We start from the raw sequence: 20,037 nt of genomic DNA on the forward strand, positions 1-20,037 counted from the left end.
TTTCTCCTATAATTTTATACAATTGTCATTTTCGCATTTAAAACCATCTTTATGTTTGTCATATCAAAAAGCTTTTTTTTTTAGCCTACTGGTTTTTGAGAATGGAATGAGAAAGAGAGCATTGTAATGAAGGAAGAAAAGAGTAAGCCAAAGAGACTTCTAATTTCCTTTTTTTTAGTGCCAGGAGATTGCTTAACCTGAACTCAGTTTTGTATGGCTTAATTGTCACAATCTGACATTTCAGGAACAAGACACAGGAAATGTCTGTAGAGATTAATCACTCTCTTTTGCACAGACTAAATAGGAAGAACTATCAAGCAGAGGCTGAGAGAGATTTTGGGGTGGGGTTTTTTTTGGCAGCACCGAGTGTTTGTTGTGTAGTCATGGCACAAGAAGATTTCATTAGTCCACATGAAGCCAGGTAGTTTACCTGAGGTAGAAAATATCTTTCTTTCTTTCTTTCATGAAAAAGACTGTAGAAGAGGAATAAGAAAACTGAGGAACATGGCAGAGGTCATAGAGTGAGGAAGGAGAAAAACTAAACACAAATAATACAGCGGAACTCTTAATTTTTCATATAACTCCATAACTGACTACCCTTATTTAGCCTTTCTATTTCACAAATGCAAAGAGGTAAAAATAGAAAGACTTGTTCTGCATGTACACTTTACAAACATATAAAAGGTGGCAGTCCTTGGCCTAAAAAGTTTACAGTAAAAAAGGAGTTCTATTAAAAAAAAAAGGAAACAAAACTCATAATAACCTGGTTTATCCTATGGACAGCTATCATGCACATTAACAAACCTCATTGAGACTGTAATTAAAGGGGAAACATCAGTTCTGAGGATACTAGGCTAAGTTATTCAGAGCAGCTATTTGACTGGAAGACAGCAGAGCAGCAACTTGAATATAGTGCCAACAGTTGTCCTGTAGTATTCATATCTTATTCTTCTAACTAAGATAGTAATGACTTCTTTCGGATGTAATAGACATGCATTTTTCAGTATCACTTTACGGAGTAGTGAGATCAACTTTTCATATTCTTGCAGTTTTATTTTAGTTGTGTAATTTGCAACAGATAAGACTGAAGGAAGAAATTGCTGCATTTACACTTGAACACAGAACACAGTTCTCGTATTCGGTGGTAAATGGAAAGAGAGTTGCTTACTCTTACAATATAAGATGAGTGAGATCTCTCTGAAGGGAAGAAAGAAAAATGGGAAATCTAGAAAGTGTGAATTAAAGTTAAAGTAGGTATCATTGGCATTTCTGCTTTGCTTTATTTTCTGGTCCCGCCTGGAAAAGTACATAGCAATTCAGAAAGAGACAGACATAATTACTGCAACAATAACTACATGTCCTGCATGTGTCTGATAAATGGAGGAAAAGACTGGAGAGAAAGAATTCATCTTTCAAATTATTAAATATATTTTAGAACTATAAGACTATAATCACCTGGTTTATCTTCAACAGCAACCACCGAATTGAACTACTAAAAGCACATGGTAATTCTAGATGTTTAAAATAAATAAAAAGATAATAAACAGTCTGCAATTCATTTTGAATGAAAACATTTATAGATAGAAAAAATAAGCATTTCAAGAACTTACAACATCATTAATACAGAGAAAATCTTAACCAGCTTAAAAAAAAGTCTCTATTTTTAACACTAGCACGTTCCTTATGTACTACCTTACAGTGGGTAATGGATGAAGTAAATATTCCTTCTAAATTCAGCTTAATCTTAGAAGATAGTTATCATTGATTTGTTTCCATAAGCTGTCTATCTATAGGGCTGATCCTGTACCAAATAAGTAAAATACAGAAAAATACATAATCTTCCTCAAAAGTAGTTACTGACCACACACAAAATATTTTAACTGTGTAACTGCTTATTCTATAAGTTTTATTATCTTTAGTAACATGGACACCGTCCTCTTTTTGTCCTTTAAACTTGTAGATTTTCCATCGGCAGCATGGCAATAAGGATATCACAGAAGAGAGCCATAAGATACTTTGCAAGGTGTGGCAGAGAAAATTACAATAGTGAACATAGGTAATTAAAATCTGGATTTTAGGCATGTACAAAAGACAGCTCTTCAGTCTGGAAATGTTTGAGAACAAGACTTTGAGTAAGGATTAAACATTGTTGAATGCACAAGGTAAACGACTGGGAAGAAGCAAAGCTGATTGACTTTCAGTGAAGCTTAGGGACAGGAAAGAATGTACTCTCATCAAGTGCCACCGAGAAGAGATTTCAAATGGGAGATTCAAATGAGCTTTCAGCTGAGATTGATAGAGTCATCTGTTCAGCCTCCACTTTTAACTTTTAGTAGTCCTGGTACTTAAAACAGTGGAGGTTAAGTTGAATCTTGGCCACATTTCTGAGTTACAGCAGTATTATTAGATTGTTCTAGGAAACATAAGTAATGTTTCCAGTCTCCAGGCAGATGTTACTGAGGAATTCTGTGTGTTTTTAGTTTCTCACAGCCTTCTCCTGGCATAAGCTGTCTGTTCTCTGGGATGGGGTAGTTTACCTAATTTCTGAGGTGACCTATCTCCTGCAGCCAGGCTGAAATTTTCAATATCCTTGGTTCATGGTTTTTTACTCATTTTACAAAGCCAAGTTTAAGACAGAAAACCCAAAGATGTATTTTACTGATGTTCAGTTTAAAGTCAGATACTAATGAATGGAACTAGAAGAGAGATATATGGAGAGCATTCAGAAGAGATCAGCTGTGTAAAGCATAACTTAAGCATAGAAACTGACAAAAAAGTCCTACAAAAAACAACAGATGAAAGTATTTAAAACAAGCAATTAAAGAGGTTGCTTAAAACAAACTCTGTTTCCCTCATGGAGAAAAGGTGTGGAGAATAAAAAGCAGTAAACAACTTGCTAAGAAGAATATTTTTCAAAAAGTCCAGGGATGAAGAACTGTAACAGGAAAACAACAGGAAGATTTACATTGTCCAGCAGATCAATACAACCATAACACTTACGCATTTGTCTTCCAAATGCTTATATCAGTTATTAATGTTTTATTAATCACACAAAAATTATTCTATAAGTACCCCTTAAATATATAACAACTTTGAAGTATCCTTCAATTGTGTATTTTTGGGTCTATCTACTTGTACTTTTATTGGCTCAGGACCAAGACCATATATATTTAAAACTGCAAACATTTTCCACATTTTGTCCTTCAGGTAGAAAGTATACCATGTTAAGATGCAGGTTTTAAGACTACCAAAAAAAAAAGTTTGCAGTAAATTAGTTATTGGATTATGTCCACACGATTCATTCCAACACAGAAAGAACTGGAAAATAAGCATCACATATTGTTAGATGAAGCAGAAATAGTGAAGGCTGCACATAAACTTATTGAATCAGTTTTATTCAAGACTAAATTTAAGCTTAGAAATCTACTTTAGGTAGTGTAATTTAGGTAGCAAAAGACAATGATGAATAGTCATTTCATTTAGCTGATTCAGCGAAACACTTACTGTATGTGCATCCATACACTTCAATGCGCATTCCAATTCTGCCATTCGGATTCCAGTCCAAAGGCACGAAACGAAGAAACCTTGCTTTAATGGAATGCTGAAGCTTATAGTATATGACACTGTCTGCATTTGTGTTTCCAGAAAAGGCCTAGAAGAAAATGAAAAAGAGATCAGCCACATCCGTATTGAATACAGAAATATATGAAAGTATTGCTGATCATTTCATTTTATACTCTCATCTGGCAAACAGTCAAGCACAGGAATAGAATGTAATTGTCAGTGAATTCCATAGGAACAACCACTGAATCAATCTTGACTATTCTTCTGGATCAAGTGTTAAGTCATCTGCGCATTTAGTACTGACACCACACTCATTGAAAAATCTCACACCTTCTAAAATTTAAGTCAATAAAACATTTCAAAACCAAATATTCCTTTCACAAAATGTGTAGAACATCCTAGCATTTCAGTGTATTGTACCATCAAATACTCTTTTATAAGATAACAGAGTGAGCTCTATGATTTACTTTTACCAAAACGTTAGATAAATTTCATTGCAAACCTGTGTTTTAGATGCGTAGTATGCTGAATCCAAAAAGTTCTTATACTGACAGACTCTAGTTTCCAGCTAAAGAATGCAGAGTATTATAATTCAGTGTTCTGTTGCAAAAGAAAAATCATAGAATCATAGAATCATAGAATGTTTTGGGTTGGAAGGGACCTTTACAGGTCATCTAGTCCAAGCCCCCTGCAAGAGCAGGGACGTCTTTAACTAGATCAGGTTGCTCAGAGTCCCATCCAACCTGACCTTGAATGCTTTCAGGGATGGGGCCTCCACTACCTTTCTGGGCAACCTGTTCCAGTGCCTCACCACCCTCATTGTAAAAAATTTCTTTCTTAAATCCAGCCTAAATCTGCCCTCCCTTAGTTTAAAACCATTACTCCTTGTCCTGTCACAACAGGCCTTGCTAAAAAGTCTGTCCCTGCCTTTCCTATAGGCCCCCTTTAATTAATTACTCAAAGGCTGCTATAAGGTCTCCCTGCAGCTTTCTCTTCTCCAGGCTGAACAACCCAACTCTCTCAGCCTGTCCTCATAGGAGAGGTGTTCCATCCCTCTGATCATTTTTGTGGCCCTCCTCTGCACCTGCTCCAACAGGTTCATGTCCTTCTTGTGCTGAGGGCTCCAGAGCTGGATGCAGTACTCCAGGTAAGGTCTCACCAGAGCAGAGTAGAGGGGCAGAATCACCTCCTTCAACCTGCTGGCCATGTTTCTTTTGATGCAGCCCAGGATACGGTTGGCCTTCTGGGCTGCAAGCATACATTGTCAGCTCATGTCCAGCTTTTCATTCATCAGTACCCTCAAGTCCTTTTCCACAGGGTTGCTCTCGATCACATCCCCCAGCCTGTATTGAAATCGAGGATTGCCCCGACCCAGATGCAGGACCCTACACTTGGCCTTGCTGAACCTCATGAGGTTCACACAGGCCTACTTCTCCAGGTTGTCCAAGTCCCTCTGGATGACATCCCATCCTTCTGGCGTGTCAACTGCACCACTCAGCTTGGTGTCATCTGCAAACTTGCTGAGGGTGCACTTGATCTCGCTATCAATGTCATTGATGAAAATATTGAACAGCACTGGTCCCTGTACAGACCCCTGTACAGGACACCACTCATCACTGATCTCCATCTGGACATTGAGCCATTGACCGCTACCCTTAACCAATTCCTTATCTACTGAACAGTCCACCCATCAAATCCATATCTCCCCAATTTAGAGAGAAGGATGTTGTGGGGGGACTGTCTCAAAGGCTTTACAGAAGTCCAGGTAGATGACATCCATTGCTTTTCCCTTGCCCATGGATGTGGACAAAAATCTAAATTTCAACTTTTTTTCCCAGGTGAGAGACAAAAAAATAAAGGATTATCATAGAAACTTTTTTTTTTGCAGTATTTACCTGATAAGACTGCTTTCCCTTTTCTTAGATAAAGAAAACATAAAGAAACATAAAGAAATGTAAAGAATAATGTAAAAAATCTAAAGAGCTGTAATCATGAACTTTAGCATCCTAAAGACTGGAGAATATCTTCTGATTTTGTTCGTTACATGTTCAGGTGTTGTGTGTTTTCTTTTCTTGTTGCCTGTTTGTGATATGTGAAGCATAAAGAATTCCTTCAAACATTTTGGATCTAATTATCTGATAAATTAGACATAAATATCTCTCTGAAATATTTTGATGAACAGAATTAAAAAGATTACATGTTTCTGGGTATATGGACAGTACTGTTGCTATAGCTGTAAGGCAAGCTGTAGATGCTGCAACTGCAGATGTACATAGAAACCAACATCTTTGGGTATGCAGCTTCTCTTTCCATAAGTTTTTGAAGCAGAGGTGAGCTTCATTGCTTTCATTATTTACCCTCCTGTACATAAATCTTTGCACCTTCCCTCCCCTGTACTAGTAAAATTTTAATAAATTCTAATCTCTGAACATTCAATAGAAAAAAAAAAAAAGAAAAGAAAACAGAAAAGAAAACAACTAGTGAATGGGCTCATTACAGCTAACCTATTAAGCAGGTAGCAAGCAATGACAGTAACTCTGAATGTCCACACCACTTTCAGCTTCATGCTTTATAATTTCACTATCACAGTGGGTGAAGGTGGAAACATGCTAAAACAAACACCGGAGAACAGCTACTATTTGGACAATGAGGCCCTTCCAGACCTCTTGTCCCTTCAAATCCTTATTTGCAGTCTGTAACAAATATAGCTGCCAATGAAAGTGCCAATTAGTTTGTTGACTGAACCAGAACCTAGGCCCCAGAAGTTTAAGTACTGTGAACAAATGAAGTGTTCGATTAAGATTTAAATTTTTTCCAAAATCATTTTCAGAGGGCAGCCACCTCATGAAAATTAGTTGTTAAGTTTTGAGTACAGAATGTGTATTGCTTGTTTTTTTTACTGCAGGGTATAATTAAGCCATGTGTTCTTAATTTAAAATTGTTTTTGACTTCAGTAACAGCTTAAAAGTAATTCAAACTACTCCTTAAACCATTCAGAATGGTCACTTTAGAAATCAATATTTTTAGCTGTCATTTTACAAAGCTTTTATCTGGAAAGAACACATTTTAAAGTGTATCAATTGAGTTGAGTATTAAATGGGTCTTTATTGCTTGATTTTAAACACTCCAAAGGTTAAAATACATAGTTTGGGGCTTTTTTCAGTTTTAATCCTTTTCACAAGGAAGAGAAAGAGGAGGCAATCAGACAGCTTTTCCTCCAGACTACAAGTACTAAAGGCATAGCCAAAGCCTATGAAAGTAGCTTGTAGGGTTTTTAGAGGAGAAGCATATTCAATGTGACAGATACACTCCTGTCTTTAGAGTAGAATGCAATTACTGTTTCATGGTCCAATCCAGCAATCGTTTTAAACACACAATTATAACCATATAATGAGCTTCCTTCCTCCCACCCCTGTCTTCTTCAGACTCTTCAGATCATTTCATTCGTGCCAAATCACTCGAAGGGAACATGCCATTATTCTAGATTATGCAGAGTCCTCACAACCTACACAGGCACCTGATGGTTAAAAAGACTCAATGTGACCCTCAGTTAATATGAATGTTACACCTAATAAGCATTGTTTGCATAAATATTAATAGGGTTGTAAAGCTACCCCCTCCACTATAACTGCCTACTGAATCTTAGCTGATGCTCTTACAGATACTATATTTATACTGCTTTATATACAGCATGAAGACATACCAACTTCCTCAAAGAATGCAGTTTTTGAAACATGGAAACACAATATTGCAGTTTAGCCTTAAACAGTAGCAGGGGCACGCAGCAACATAGATGTCTAAGTAGATAGCTCTTCACAGCCCATTTTATTTCATGAAGGAAAAGTACTCTGTGCCGTACTGAAGCCTGAAATGAGGGCCTACTCTCAAACTTGTTTTAACCCTCCTATTCAATTTCTGACGCTGTAGTTTCTTTACCTCAAGCTATTTTAACCCTGCTTTGAAGGCAGAATTATTCAGCTCATTAAGGTATCAGAAATCACACAAGACTGCATTAGTAAAGTTAAATCCTGTGTCTAGAAGGGCATCATCGAGCGCAGAACAATTGTAAAGGTAAGTTTACATCAAGATAAGGTAAAAAGGAAGTTCTTTGTTTCCCTCTGCATCCTCTATCTAAGAAGCAAATGTATTTTTAGACCAGGGATAACACCAACATCATGTCCAAAACTTTCTCAGCCAGTCAAAAAGTCCTCCATAGGTAAAGCTGTGTATGAGACACATACTGTGTATATTGAGCCGTGTTTTAGATCACCTGAACAGATGACACTTATTTACAAATGCAACTTTTACTGTATAATATACTATACATATACTGTAAAACATACTATAGGACTAAATAATATGCACAATGTTTTTACATATATTGTGTACCCATTATAAGAAATGTTACGATATTTATTACAAGTATTACTTCATATTGAATACAAATATTACTATGTTAAATAAGTATACTTAGATGCAAATTTTCATTTCATGTTTAATGACAAGAACTGGAACAGGACCCCAACCTGGAGAGTTTTGTCAGAAGAGGAAGTTTAGCAGTGAGGTACAAGTGTACCTCAAGAAGGGTCTGAGCTTCATTGTGTGTTTTGTGAATACTACTACCAAAACCAGCAAAAACAGTTGACAAAATCAGCGTGAAGTAACTAAGAGCTGTTCCTATAAAATACTTGTGGTTATTGCACATTAATGGTTATGCTTTGGAGACACTGTCAAGTCAAACTGCCTGTACAAGTCTTTCTGCTTATGACACACACCAAAACTGTAGTTGATATTAGTGCCAGGGGTTTTCAGGAAGGGAACAGAAATCCCAGTAAGCTACTGGAAATTTATTCATCTTAGAACATAATTCAAACTACTCTAATAATGCTGAAGGATTAACCCATCTTGAGTTATTCTGAGAACTAAGGGAGTTCAAAATAAATTATTTTCTCCCATAACTTCTAAGCTATATCCAAGTTCATATAGTAGTTTAACTATTTACTTCTCAGTAACAAAAGCAGTGTCTATTCAGATTAACCTAGCACACGGTACAGTTAACATCAATGTCAACAAAATATTCACTGCACAAGAATCCAAACATTCAGTTTCTTCCTTCTCATCCTATTACCACTGTGGGAATTTATTAGTCTTTTGAAGTTGGTCCTGAAAGTCAACAGATGTGAACTGTTTGGTTAAAGTGAAAAAATGAATGTGAATGTCCTTCACCCTAACCAGAAAACACCGTACCAGACAACTGCCTCCTTTACTTGATCTCCAGATTGGAATTATGGCTAGGAGAAAATGATTGCATAGATAAAATGATCAAAGATTGTTAGGGCTTTATTGCTGATAATCAATGATTTATGCAAAACCTGACAGATCTGTTGGCTATAAAATATTAGCAATGGAGTCTTAGTGAGGAGCCCTGTGCCATAAGTACTCACTGTATTTTTCATCAAGTCTTGTCTCTGAATTGTTTGAAGATACAGTTGAACTCTATTAGAGTAATCTTAAATTGACAAAAACACACGACAGTTGCACATATTCATAAAATTAACTCATCATAACCTCTTTTGTAAATGATAGTCTATACTAATGACAACATGATTAATATAGACCAGATAGGAAAAAAACTGGGTAGAAAACCATCATAAATTTTTGTTCCAGTCAATGTCCACTGCTTGTAACATCTTCTGCTGTTTCCGTAGGAGCATACTCTACCTGGCAAGTTCTGATGCCTGCACATTGTGCACATCATCTGACAAATGCTATGGTCAAAAGAAAAATATTTGATCAACTATAGCAATAACATGATTTCCAAGCAAAACAGCGGAGGGATCTTAATATCACTGCTGTGCTGCAACCATGACTAATTACTGTCAGATATATTGATGTCTTGCAAAAGATACTATGTTTACCCTTTCATGCAGTGGTTCCCTCAATCTATCATCTTCCTTAGTTAAAATGGAGTTTGGGCTTGCTTACTTTTTTGTTTGTTTTTTGTTAGGTTTTTTATTATATACATATTTCTAATGTGCTTGCTTAAAAGATTTCAAATGTTTGCGGAATACTAATTTCATCATTTAATATTATAAACTTGAGCGATGGGATTCACAAAGTACAATTCCATTTGAACACAATGTTATTTGAAAAACAAAAAATAAACAAAATTAATTTTAAAAAATCCTCTAAAATAAGATATTTCAAAGACTACTTCATCTATAATTATATTTTCTACTTAGTGTTTTTGCAGTCCATTAAGAATGTTTTAAGAAATACCGTTCAATATTATATTGTAAATATCTCTTAATTCATTGTGCTGTAGAATTTGCCATTACAATATAACTTATTCTACTTTTAGATCAAGAGTTCCGAATTTGAATTTTATAGCTTTCAGCATTGAAAATATTACTGGTTTTTTCTTATAGAAAATCATTTCACTTACCAAGAGGAATACAAATCTCTCATTTAATTACTAGCCATCTCTGAGTGCTATTAAAGTTACAGATAGCAAAAATGGACTATTGAGCGCTCTTCAGAATGTTTCAAAACACCATTTATTTTGCAACTGCAGTACTAATAGTCTTATACATGATGAGCTAGAAATGCAGAAACGTAATTTATTTAATTAAAGATGACATTGTGCGTAGTTATCTCATATAGCTTCCCTTCATAAGAAGTTACTAAACTGTGTCTCTGCTCATTCTAGAACACCTCAAGGTGAATTATTCTCATGCACTATGATGAAAAGCAGGAAAAGAGTGGATGTATTTTGAAGAAATAAAACTCTAGCTACTACATATAGCTAGTTATTTCAAATTATTCAGTATCCAAAAGACTTCTCCAAAACACTCCAGAACAAGGTATCAGTTCCCTCCTGTACTAACTTTTACTGTTTATGACAGCACATTGGGGGGAATGCTTTACTGCATTAAACTGGTTGGTTGACCAGTATGACTGTGACCTAATCCTCTTTGCTGTCTGCTGATATTTCTTCTTAGATTTAAAACTTAAGCTCCTTATATTCATGTTTATATTACCTAGCTCATAGCCATGTCCTGTTACATGGTCCTGTCATTTACCTATTCATGCTTCTTAACTTCTTTAAACTATTTCTTTTTTTTAATAGTGAAAAATTGTAGCACCATAGGAGGGTTCGGATGTTTTCCAGCTTTTAAATAGCAAAAAAATCCTAAAATTCACAACATAAAAGACAACAGGCAGTGAAGGATGCAGGAATACATCATACAATTAAAATGGCCGGCAAGAAGATTGGTCTGACCAGTGGAATTCCTCTATAATATACATCAACTACACTCAGTTTCTCTACAAACCTGTAAAGATAAATTGTTCCTTTTACAATTCCCTTTTTTGAGCATAGTTTAAAATGAACTTCTTCCCAAAGACTTGCAAACTAGATCTATCATCCACCTAAAAGTGCTAAAGGAGAGTGTGCTGGTTTTGGCTGGGGTAGAGTTAATTTTCTTCATAGTAGCTAGTATGGGGCTATGGTTTTGATTTGTGCTGAAAACAGTGTTGATAACATAGAGATGTTTCAGTTATTGCTGAGCAGCACTTACACGGAGTCAAGGCCTTTTCTGCTTCTCACACCACCCCACCAGCAAGTAAGCTGGGGGTGCACAAGAAGATGGGAGAGGACGCAGCCAGGACAGCTGACCTCAACTGACCACAGGGATATTCCATACCAGTTGACGTCTTGCTCAGTATATAAAGCTGGACGAAGAAGAACAAACGGGGGATGTTTGGAGTGATGGCATTTGTATTCCCAAGGAACTGTTACACGTGATGGAACCCTGTTTTCCTGGAGATGGCTGAACACCTGCCTGCTGATGGGAAATAGTGAATGAATTCCTTGTTTTGCTTTGCTTGTGTTCGCGGCTTTTGCTAAACTGTCTTTATCTCAGCCCGCGAGTTTTCTCACTTTTACCCTTACAATTCTCTCCCTCATTCCACTGGCAGGGAGTGAGCAATTGGCTGTGTGGTGCTTAGTTGCCGGCTGGGGTTAAACCACGACAGACAGCTAAACATCGAAACCAAGTTAAGCCAAATTATTTAAACATCAAACAAAATAATGGAATCAGCAAGCCATGACATACTTTCAGCCAATAACTGGATTGTATTTTATACCAAATTATTTTTCATTCTACTTTTGTACTTTGTTTGCTGACAATATCTTCTTAAAAAAGTCACTTGGGTACTTAGGTTTATGTAAGCAGTGAATCTATGTTTCACTTATAATATTAACTAAAAAGGAGACGCATAATCTTGAAACAGCCTGAACTAAAAGCATTTACAAACACATTTTAGGCAACAGAAAGAAGCAAGAAAACAACAACTATTGAAATTAATGAGACCTCTATAAATGTCAAAACACTTGAAAAAAGTAGTTGTCATTATCACCAGTTCTCAGATAGGAAAATTTAGAAAAAAGCAGGTTAAATGTTCAGCACACTGTGAAATAGCTGGTCAGATGTCTATATAAAACTCTATCTCCCACCTCCTAGACTTAAATCACTGCAATTTCCTCTATGGCAGTGGTAACATGAAAGCAGAATGACTGTTGTCCCTGTTATTTTTATTAAAAAGTGAATATCACAAGCTTCAATATAAGTAAAAGGTGAAATTCAGAAACTACTTTTTCTTAGTCGAAAACATCTCCATAGAATCTCCATGCTAGGTATCCTGTCAACAGTCTCATTTCTTTACTCTGTAAACCAAGCCTAGTAATGCTAATGCTAAGTAACATATTAATATCAATATAATATTATCCAAATAATTTTGAACATGTTATTCTACTGTAGTAAAATGATGCAGCAATCAGATGGACAGGCTGCATACTGCTGTTAGTGCCATCCTTCTTATAAAAAGTTTCTCATCTGTGGCTTTTTGACAGACTTTTTTAACTCCATCAGTTTTCCTGACAGTGATGTATTGAACCTCAAAACAGAACTGAATGCCTAAATAGAATATATGAAAGAAGAACTATGGGGTTGTTAGAGTTTTCTAACACTTGTGGCTATAAAAGTTACTAGTTACTCTAACCAGATGCAAAAGAAATACTTGGCTATTGTACACAAGTATAGTAAAAGCGTAGACTCCACTGTTGATTTGCATTCTGTCATATTTGAAAACTGGCTGAACAGTTGGGCCCTGAGGGTGGTGACCAGTGGCATGAAATCTATGTGGAGCCCATTATCAAGTGGTGTACACCAGGGGTCAATACTGGATCCAATCCTGTTTATTATCTTCATTAATGATCTGGATGATGAGACAGAGTACACTTTCTGCAAATTTCCTGGTGACATCAAAGCGTGGAGGAGTGCCTGATAAACCAGAGTGTTGTGCTTCCATCCTCAACAAGCTGGAGAAACAGACCAACAGGAACCTCATGACATTCAGCACAGGGACGCACAAAGTCACCAAATTAAACATGAGCCAGCAATGTGTCATTATTGCAAAGAAATCTAATGATATCCTTGGCTGAATTAGACAAAGTATTGCCAGCAGGTGGTGGGATGGGATCATTCCCATTTATTCAGCACTGGTGAGGCCACACCTGGAGTACTGTGTGCAGTTGCGGGCTTCCCAGTACAAGACAGAAATGGACATACTGGAGAGAGTCCAGGAAAGGGCCACAAAGATGATGAAGGAACTGGAGCATCACCCAGAGGATGAAAAGCTGAGAGAGCTGTTCAGCACACAGAAGATGAGGGTTAGAGGGGATATTATCAATGTATATAAATACTTGAAAGGAGGACATAAAGAAGATGGAGCCAGGCTCTTTCTAGTGGTGTCCCATGATAGGACAAGAGGCAGTGGGCACAAACTCAAACACAGAAAGTTCTGTCTGAACATAAGAAAAACTTTTTACTGTAAAGAATTTTTTTTTCCAGAGACCTGGAACAGGTTGCCCTAAGAGGTTGTGGAGTCTCCATCTTTGGAGATCTTCAAAAGCCCTCTGGACATTTTCTTGGGCAAACTGCTCTTGGTGACCCTGCCCGTGCTAGGGGAGTTAGACCAGATGACCTCCAGAGGTCCTTCCTTCAGCTTCAACCATTTTGTGATTCTGTGATATTTGGTTTCATTTTATAAAACGGATTTTTTGTATGGACTTTTTTTCAGCCAGGTGGTGGGAGGCAAAAAAACCAGAGGTTCATAATGTGACACCAGACTGAAATCCTAGTGGAACCCCTGTGAGGCTCAGACCTCCAGGTCCACCTCCTCCGTGCTGTGGGGACTAACAGTGTTAACATCTCCAATGCAATGCAAGGGAGTGCACCAAAAATTTGATACACAAACCACCCCTCAGAGATACATGTTCTTTCAATACTTTCTGAATATTAAGTTGATGTTTGACCATGTGAAATATTCTCTTTTCAGTCCTCTCTTCTCCCTTCTCTTTCCTTTGCCCAATTTTTTTTTTTCTTTTGTAAAAATGCTGGGCCTATCTTTCCTCTTCGGACTTCTTATTTCAATCCTGATCTTAACACTAAACAATTTGGATTTTCTGGTGTGTGCTGTTGGCGATGGTGGTGCAGTTTTGCACCACTTCTGTCATCTTTACCAATCTCTCTTCCTGGGAAGTAGTAAGCCATGAATCACAATTGGCTTGAAGACCATACCTGATGAGCATTCCCTAAAACCTCACGCTGTTCTTACAGCATTCTGTCAGTGTCAGTCAGAAACAGGATACTGGGGTAAACTGTACCAATATTCTTTCATTCTCTCTCTTTCTGGTTTTTCTTCACATTGGGTGACTGTTTTATTCACTGGGATATTATGTCATGTTTCTTTCTTTTTCTTGCCTTTCACTGTGTGAATGGAATATCAGCATACCTTTACATAAGAGAACAGCTGCAGAAGTAGGAGATAAAGAGAGGATGAGACTGCACTTACCAGGTAATTTATCAGAGGTGACAACTGACATTTGTGAATGGACTCAGAACTAGAGACTCCTTCTGTCTTTCTGTTTTTGTTTTTGGTTTTTTTTTCATTTTATTTTGTTTTCTTTTCGAGAAAAAAAATTTGAAACAGTTTGCTTTCATATTCATGTAGAAGAGGAAGATTTTAAATTAAAAAATAAGCTAACAAAATTTTGTGGGTTTTGTTTCTTTTTGCAGCAGCAGCAGTTGGATACCCCATTTACTCAACAGCATTGCAGGAGTGTGTAAGTACGGTATGAATCTAGGGCCCTTGAATGCCTATTGCTAGCCAGCAGAGGTCTGTCATCAGTTAGCTACGCTCCTTTGGAAATGTGGTTAATAAAAAGTGTCTGTTTTCTTTCTTTTTTTTTCATATTCAGCAGATCTGAAATGAAAAGGTATTTCATTGTCTAGATGTCATGGTGTAGGGACTAATGTATGCATTAAAAATATCTTCATGTAAACCACCAGAGACAACTACTTTTTTGAATTCTTCCATCTACCTTATTTCCTCTTTCATTCGTCCATACGTAGCAATATTTGTATGTGAAGTAACTTGTCACCATTGGAGGGAGCCCTTGTATTAACACAACTGGGCACAACATTGAGGTTTGTTAATCCTCCTCTAAAAAATGGTCATAACAGCTCTTCTTTACTAATTCCCAATATGTAGTTATGAAACTACTATGCTTTATTTATTAATATGTAAGCACATGTACCTCACTGATATTCCCTGAAAATTGAAAATGTGAATGTGTTTCATAATAGTATTACTGAAATTCTAAACAATCTTTATCCTCAACGACTTTCAAAGATTGGCTAATTTTTTTATCTGAAATGAATATAAATACACTTTTGAAAATATGGAACTGTAGTCCATGAATTTGGATTCTGATATTCTAAAGGTAACTGTGATGATCTCCAAGGGTAACAACCAAAGTATTTTTTAATGGAAGTGTTATGATAATTTATTTTCACTTCTTTTTTTTTTAATAAATCCATTTGAAGCAATCTGTAAAATATGAACACATCAAATTTTGAATCTGAGCTACAGTGTAACTGTCCTTTCTACTTTCAAATCAGTTTAAAGTTTAACCACAACTGTGCTGGGTAAAGAAATGTTTTACTAATGGTATTTAATGTTGAGTGTCAAATCAAATATGTTTGCATACTTAGAAATAATAAGCTCCATAAATGTTATGAAATGTTTTCAAAGAGCAGTAAGCTATTTAACCTGTTTATTCCACATGCTTACTTGTTAAAAATTGTAAAATTTTGGAGGATGGTATATTTCTCATTATATGAAATTTAGGTAGGAATCAGGATTCATGATTATACTTCCACAGCAGATAGCATAGCACAGACAGTACCAGAAAGAAATAATACATAAAGGTGATTCAGGTAATTTATAACTAAAATAGCTATGATGCAACAGCACTGTGTCTACTGAAATGTCAAAACAGTACGTGGGAATCCTGTTTGCTCAAAGCAATATAAAAAAACTGTCTTAATATTACAGTGTAACATTCCTTTGCATACAATTTCACACTTCGTTCTGAAATGAAATTAAATGACCAGAAAGAAAGGAAGGAAACCTCATTAACTATGCAACACAAAATGGCAGAGCAAATGCTTTATACCTTTTATGTCCTGAGGGTCATAGACAATAAAAGAGTTCAATAAAAAGGCTTCCTCCTAAATTTATTTCTGTGGCTTTTCATATATGAAGTTTCACCATTTCTAACTTTACAGAAATGCCTATATATGAATTCTTCTGTAACTCATCATTACGGACTCACAATAGTGTATAACACACCAAGTTAACATAATGATAATCAGTTTCCTATGTTGCTACAACTTCCAAGTCAGTCAAATATTTCACCCTTCTCACCAAAAACTTCAGTGGCAAGTTATAACTTTTCTTTTTCCATAGTGCTTGCCATTCTGGTTATAAGAAAACCTTTCAAAAGCAAGCAGCTTCCATGTTGCTTTCTTTACCCTGTTGAAAGATACTGTGAAATGAAACCCCAGAGAAACTCACTGAAGAGGCTTGCTTTTCAGATAGACTGTAAACAATAAGGCTCAAAGAACTTTCTGTATACTAATACTAATTCTGTATTAAATTTTAGCAGAAATGTTCAGCAAATGTGTATTAAGGTTGCATTCAGAAGTAGTTACCAGTGACTAGGAAAAATTAAATCCAATGTGTAAAATATTTCCTGTTTAGAACATTTGGAGTACAAAAGCAGAGGTTCAGTTTTCCAGAAATATCAGCATTCACAGTAGTCACACTGAAAATAGATGGCACAACATGATGATCCCCAAATTCAAGTTTCCCGATTACATTCTCTAACTATCCCTCATCTAGTTAATCAAACTTCTAGCTGACCACTTTTATACCTGCATTGAAATAGTCTAAGACTACTTAATGGACTTTTATAGAAACCAAAGGCAAAGTGAAATCAGAGCTATACCTAGCTGATACAGGCATTGAAATGATCATTCAGATAAAAATAAAGGTTAAAACTTACCACTTGCCTAATGTAACTAAATACAAAGGATTAAGCAGATGAGCAGCATCATATTCTCCCCCATGTAACTTCAATATGTAATTTTTTTCAACAAATTTTCTATTTCCAACAGGTTTACTATGTCTATGTAAGGCTTTCATTTTCATCAAGTCCTCTTCCTTCTGTGTTGTAGGCAGCAAGACTACATCACTTTGGTGTGAAAAACATGGCTAGATTGATATAGGAAGCATTTGGTGTTTGGATGAAGTCTCTGAAAATGCATTTTGAGCTACCTTCACTATCTTCATAGCTTTAATTAGAAGTTGTGAAATTGTCAGGTTGAAATTATTTCTGTTCTCGGAGGATTATTTGGATTCTTGGAACTATTATGTCCTTCTTGGAGGATTAAAAAAAAACAAAAAAACAAACCCAAACAAAAACCCAAAAAACAATTTAAGTTAGGTATCAGGAGACTATGATAACTTCCTTCTGATTATGAATAAAGAAAGATTACTGCGTGAAAGAAAACATTTCATATTCTATGATTCTACAGAATCAGATTCTACAGAATTTACTTCCTGCCATATTTCATCTTTTCATTTGATCTAATAAAATCAAATAATTTTTTTTGCATTCACAAGAAACAGACACAAGCATTTCAATAAGGTTCATATTTCATGATCGATTTGATTTATAACTTTGACATGTGTTGTAGCCTCTTAAGAGTCTTGAACACAACATGAAAAAGCTAACTGGGGAACACACTTTCTTGGTAGAGTTCAATGCAGAGAACGTGGTGCTTAAAAACACCTGCAATGTAAGTACAGAGACAGAGACATCATGGAGCAAAGTCATGTTCCACTCACAAGTGCAGAACTTAGCTATTCATGAGGATACAAAATAAAAATAAAGTTCTGTCTTCAAAATCAGAGGCAAGCAGTTAAAGTAACCCAAAGTAGTGAGCTGTTAGCACTAATGAGAAATCCTCTATCAGCACTGAAGGTGGTAACAGCGTGAGATGCTGTTTTGTAGTGATTCTATTTGGAGCCCAGATGGAAATGCAGAGCAGCAGAAAAGAGGTGTAGAAATTTGAATTAAACAAAGTAAGGAAAGGTTTTCAAAAGAAAGCAGTCTGGATCTGTGGAATAAAATGGTATAAACTTTAGGAAAAGGTCACTTGGCCTCCCAGGAATCCTTTTGTTGTAGCCTATTTTAGCAGAATAGATTCAAATAATATTACTAATTTATTTGGGGGGGAGGGGGGAGGGAGGAGAAAGAAAGACTTTTCTAAGTTTGGGGAAGAATCTGCAAGTAGCTGGAAGAGTGTGTTAGTTTGTCTGGGATAGAGTTAATTTTCTTCATAGTAGCTTCTATTGGGCTATGTTTTGGATTTGTGCTGGAAACAGTATTGATAATACAGGGATGTTTTAGTCACTGCTCAGCAGTGCTTACACAGCATCAAGATCTTTTTTGCTCCTCACACTGCCCACCAGCGAGTAGGCTGGGCGTGCACAAAAAGTTTGGAGGGGACACAGCTGGGCCAACTGACCTCAATTGACCAGAGGGATATCCTATACCATATGACATCATGCTCAGCAATAAAAGCTGGGGGGAGAAGAAGGAAGGGGGGACATTTGGAGTGATGGCATTTGTCTTCCCAAGTAACTGTTACATGTGATGGAGCCCTGCTTTCCTGGAGATGGCTGAACACCTGCCTGCCAATGGGAGGTAGTGAATGAATTCCTTATTTTGCTTTGCTTGTGTGTAGCTTCTGCTTTACCTATTAAACTGTTTTTATCTCAACCCACGAGTTTTCTCACTTCTGCCCTCCCGATTCTCCCCCCCTTCCCACTGTGGGGGGAGTGAGCGATTGGCTGTGTGGTGCTTAGTTGCTGGCTGGGGTCAAACCATAACAGAGACATTCTCAATCCAGGCTTCAGTGAAGACTGGAAGGTTTCATGCCATCAGCTGCAATTATATCTCTTTCTAGACTTACGACTCGTATCTTAATATCTTTATCCTACATGATGCACATAGGATAAGACACAGAACAAGGCACAAACACAAGTATTTGCTCATATTAAACAGAAAATAAGAGTAATTTGTATCTTCTGTTCTTTTTAAAAAAGAAGCAAAAAAACCCCACAGCATGAGAGACTTAAGTATGTTTAATAGCTAGTGTACTTACAGGCATACTACTGCCCTAGCAGGCATCTGATGCCTCAGAAATGTAATGCAGAGAACCCGTAACCAGGATATCTGTCAAGCCTGCACTGTAAACATGCTAGATCACTTAGGAACATTTCCTAGAGTGCTCTCTTGTGCTCAGGGGATGTGTCCTAAAAGCCACAGTAGGATTTTTTAACTAGTGAATGGAATAATACCAAGTTCCTAGGTATTTGCCACATGGAAATTTCGTGTCTTTGTATTTGTCTAACCAGCAGATTTGGATACCCTAAGCAGCAAAATAATGGTAGTTCAGCCTTTCCTGTACTCCTGTGCTTTTAAATACAAATAAATGACTAACAAATACAAGTGACTAGCAAATATGGCATGCAATAGAAGCAATCAAGAACACATGATGGACTGGGAACAGAAAGGACACACCTGCAGACCTCATCAAATTACATGATTGTGAAAGGGAAAGGAGAAATGATTGAGACGGCTGTGCCCATCAGCTATGGGAAGGGCAGGCAGAGAGTGAGTTGGCTGCCCACAAAGTGGGGAAAGAGAGAATAAAACAGAGGTCTCTGCAGAAACATCATGAAATTAGATCTCCAAATAGAGATGAGAGAAGACTGTTTTAATCTTTGTGGCTACTGCTTAAGAGTTGTCCACCCTGTGATGTATGTGCAGATCAAACCTATTGTACCACGTATGCCTTCGTTTCTTAGACTATGACACAGTTTCTTTGCAGATATGAATTTGAATAACTCCACTGATCAGAGGGATAATATGACATATGGTTCGTAGCCTGAAGACACATCAGTGATGGTCACCAGCTTTCTTCATAACAGGCT

At 36.7% G+C, this 20,037-nt stretch overlaps 1 protein-coding gene across 1 annotated transcript in view; it reads right to left on the bottom strand.

Annotated features, from left to right (window-relative positions):
* Window positions 1-20,037, bottom strand: part of CNTNAP4 (contactin associated protein family member 4) — a 238,273-nt gene that overhangs the window by 88,696 nt on the left and 129,540 nt on the right. The window contains exon 4 of the mRNA XM_075526550.1: window positions 3,505-3,652. Within this exon, the coding sequence (XP_075382665.1) occupies window positions 3,505-3,652 (148 nt within the window). The remainder of the gene's footprint in view (window positions 1-3,504; window positions 3,653-20,037) is intronic.

This window comes from Mycteria americana, chromosome Z, assembly GCF_035582795.1.
Source record: "Mycteria americana isolate JAX WOST 10 ecotype Jacksonville Zoo and Gardens chromosome Z, USCA_MyAme_1.0, whole genome shotgun sequence".
Lineage (NCBI taxonomy): Eukaryota > Metazoa > Chordata > Aves > Ciconiiformes > Ciconiidae > Mycteria > Mycteria americana.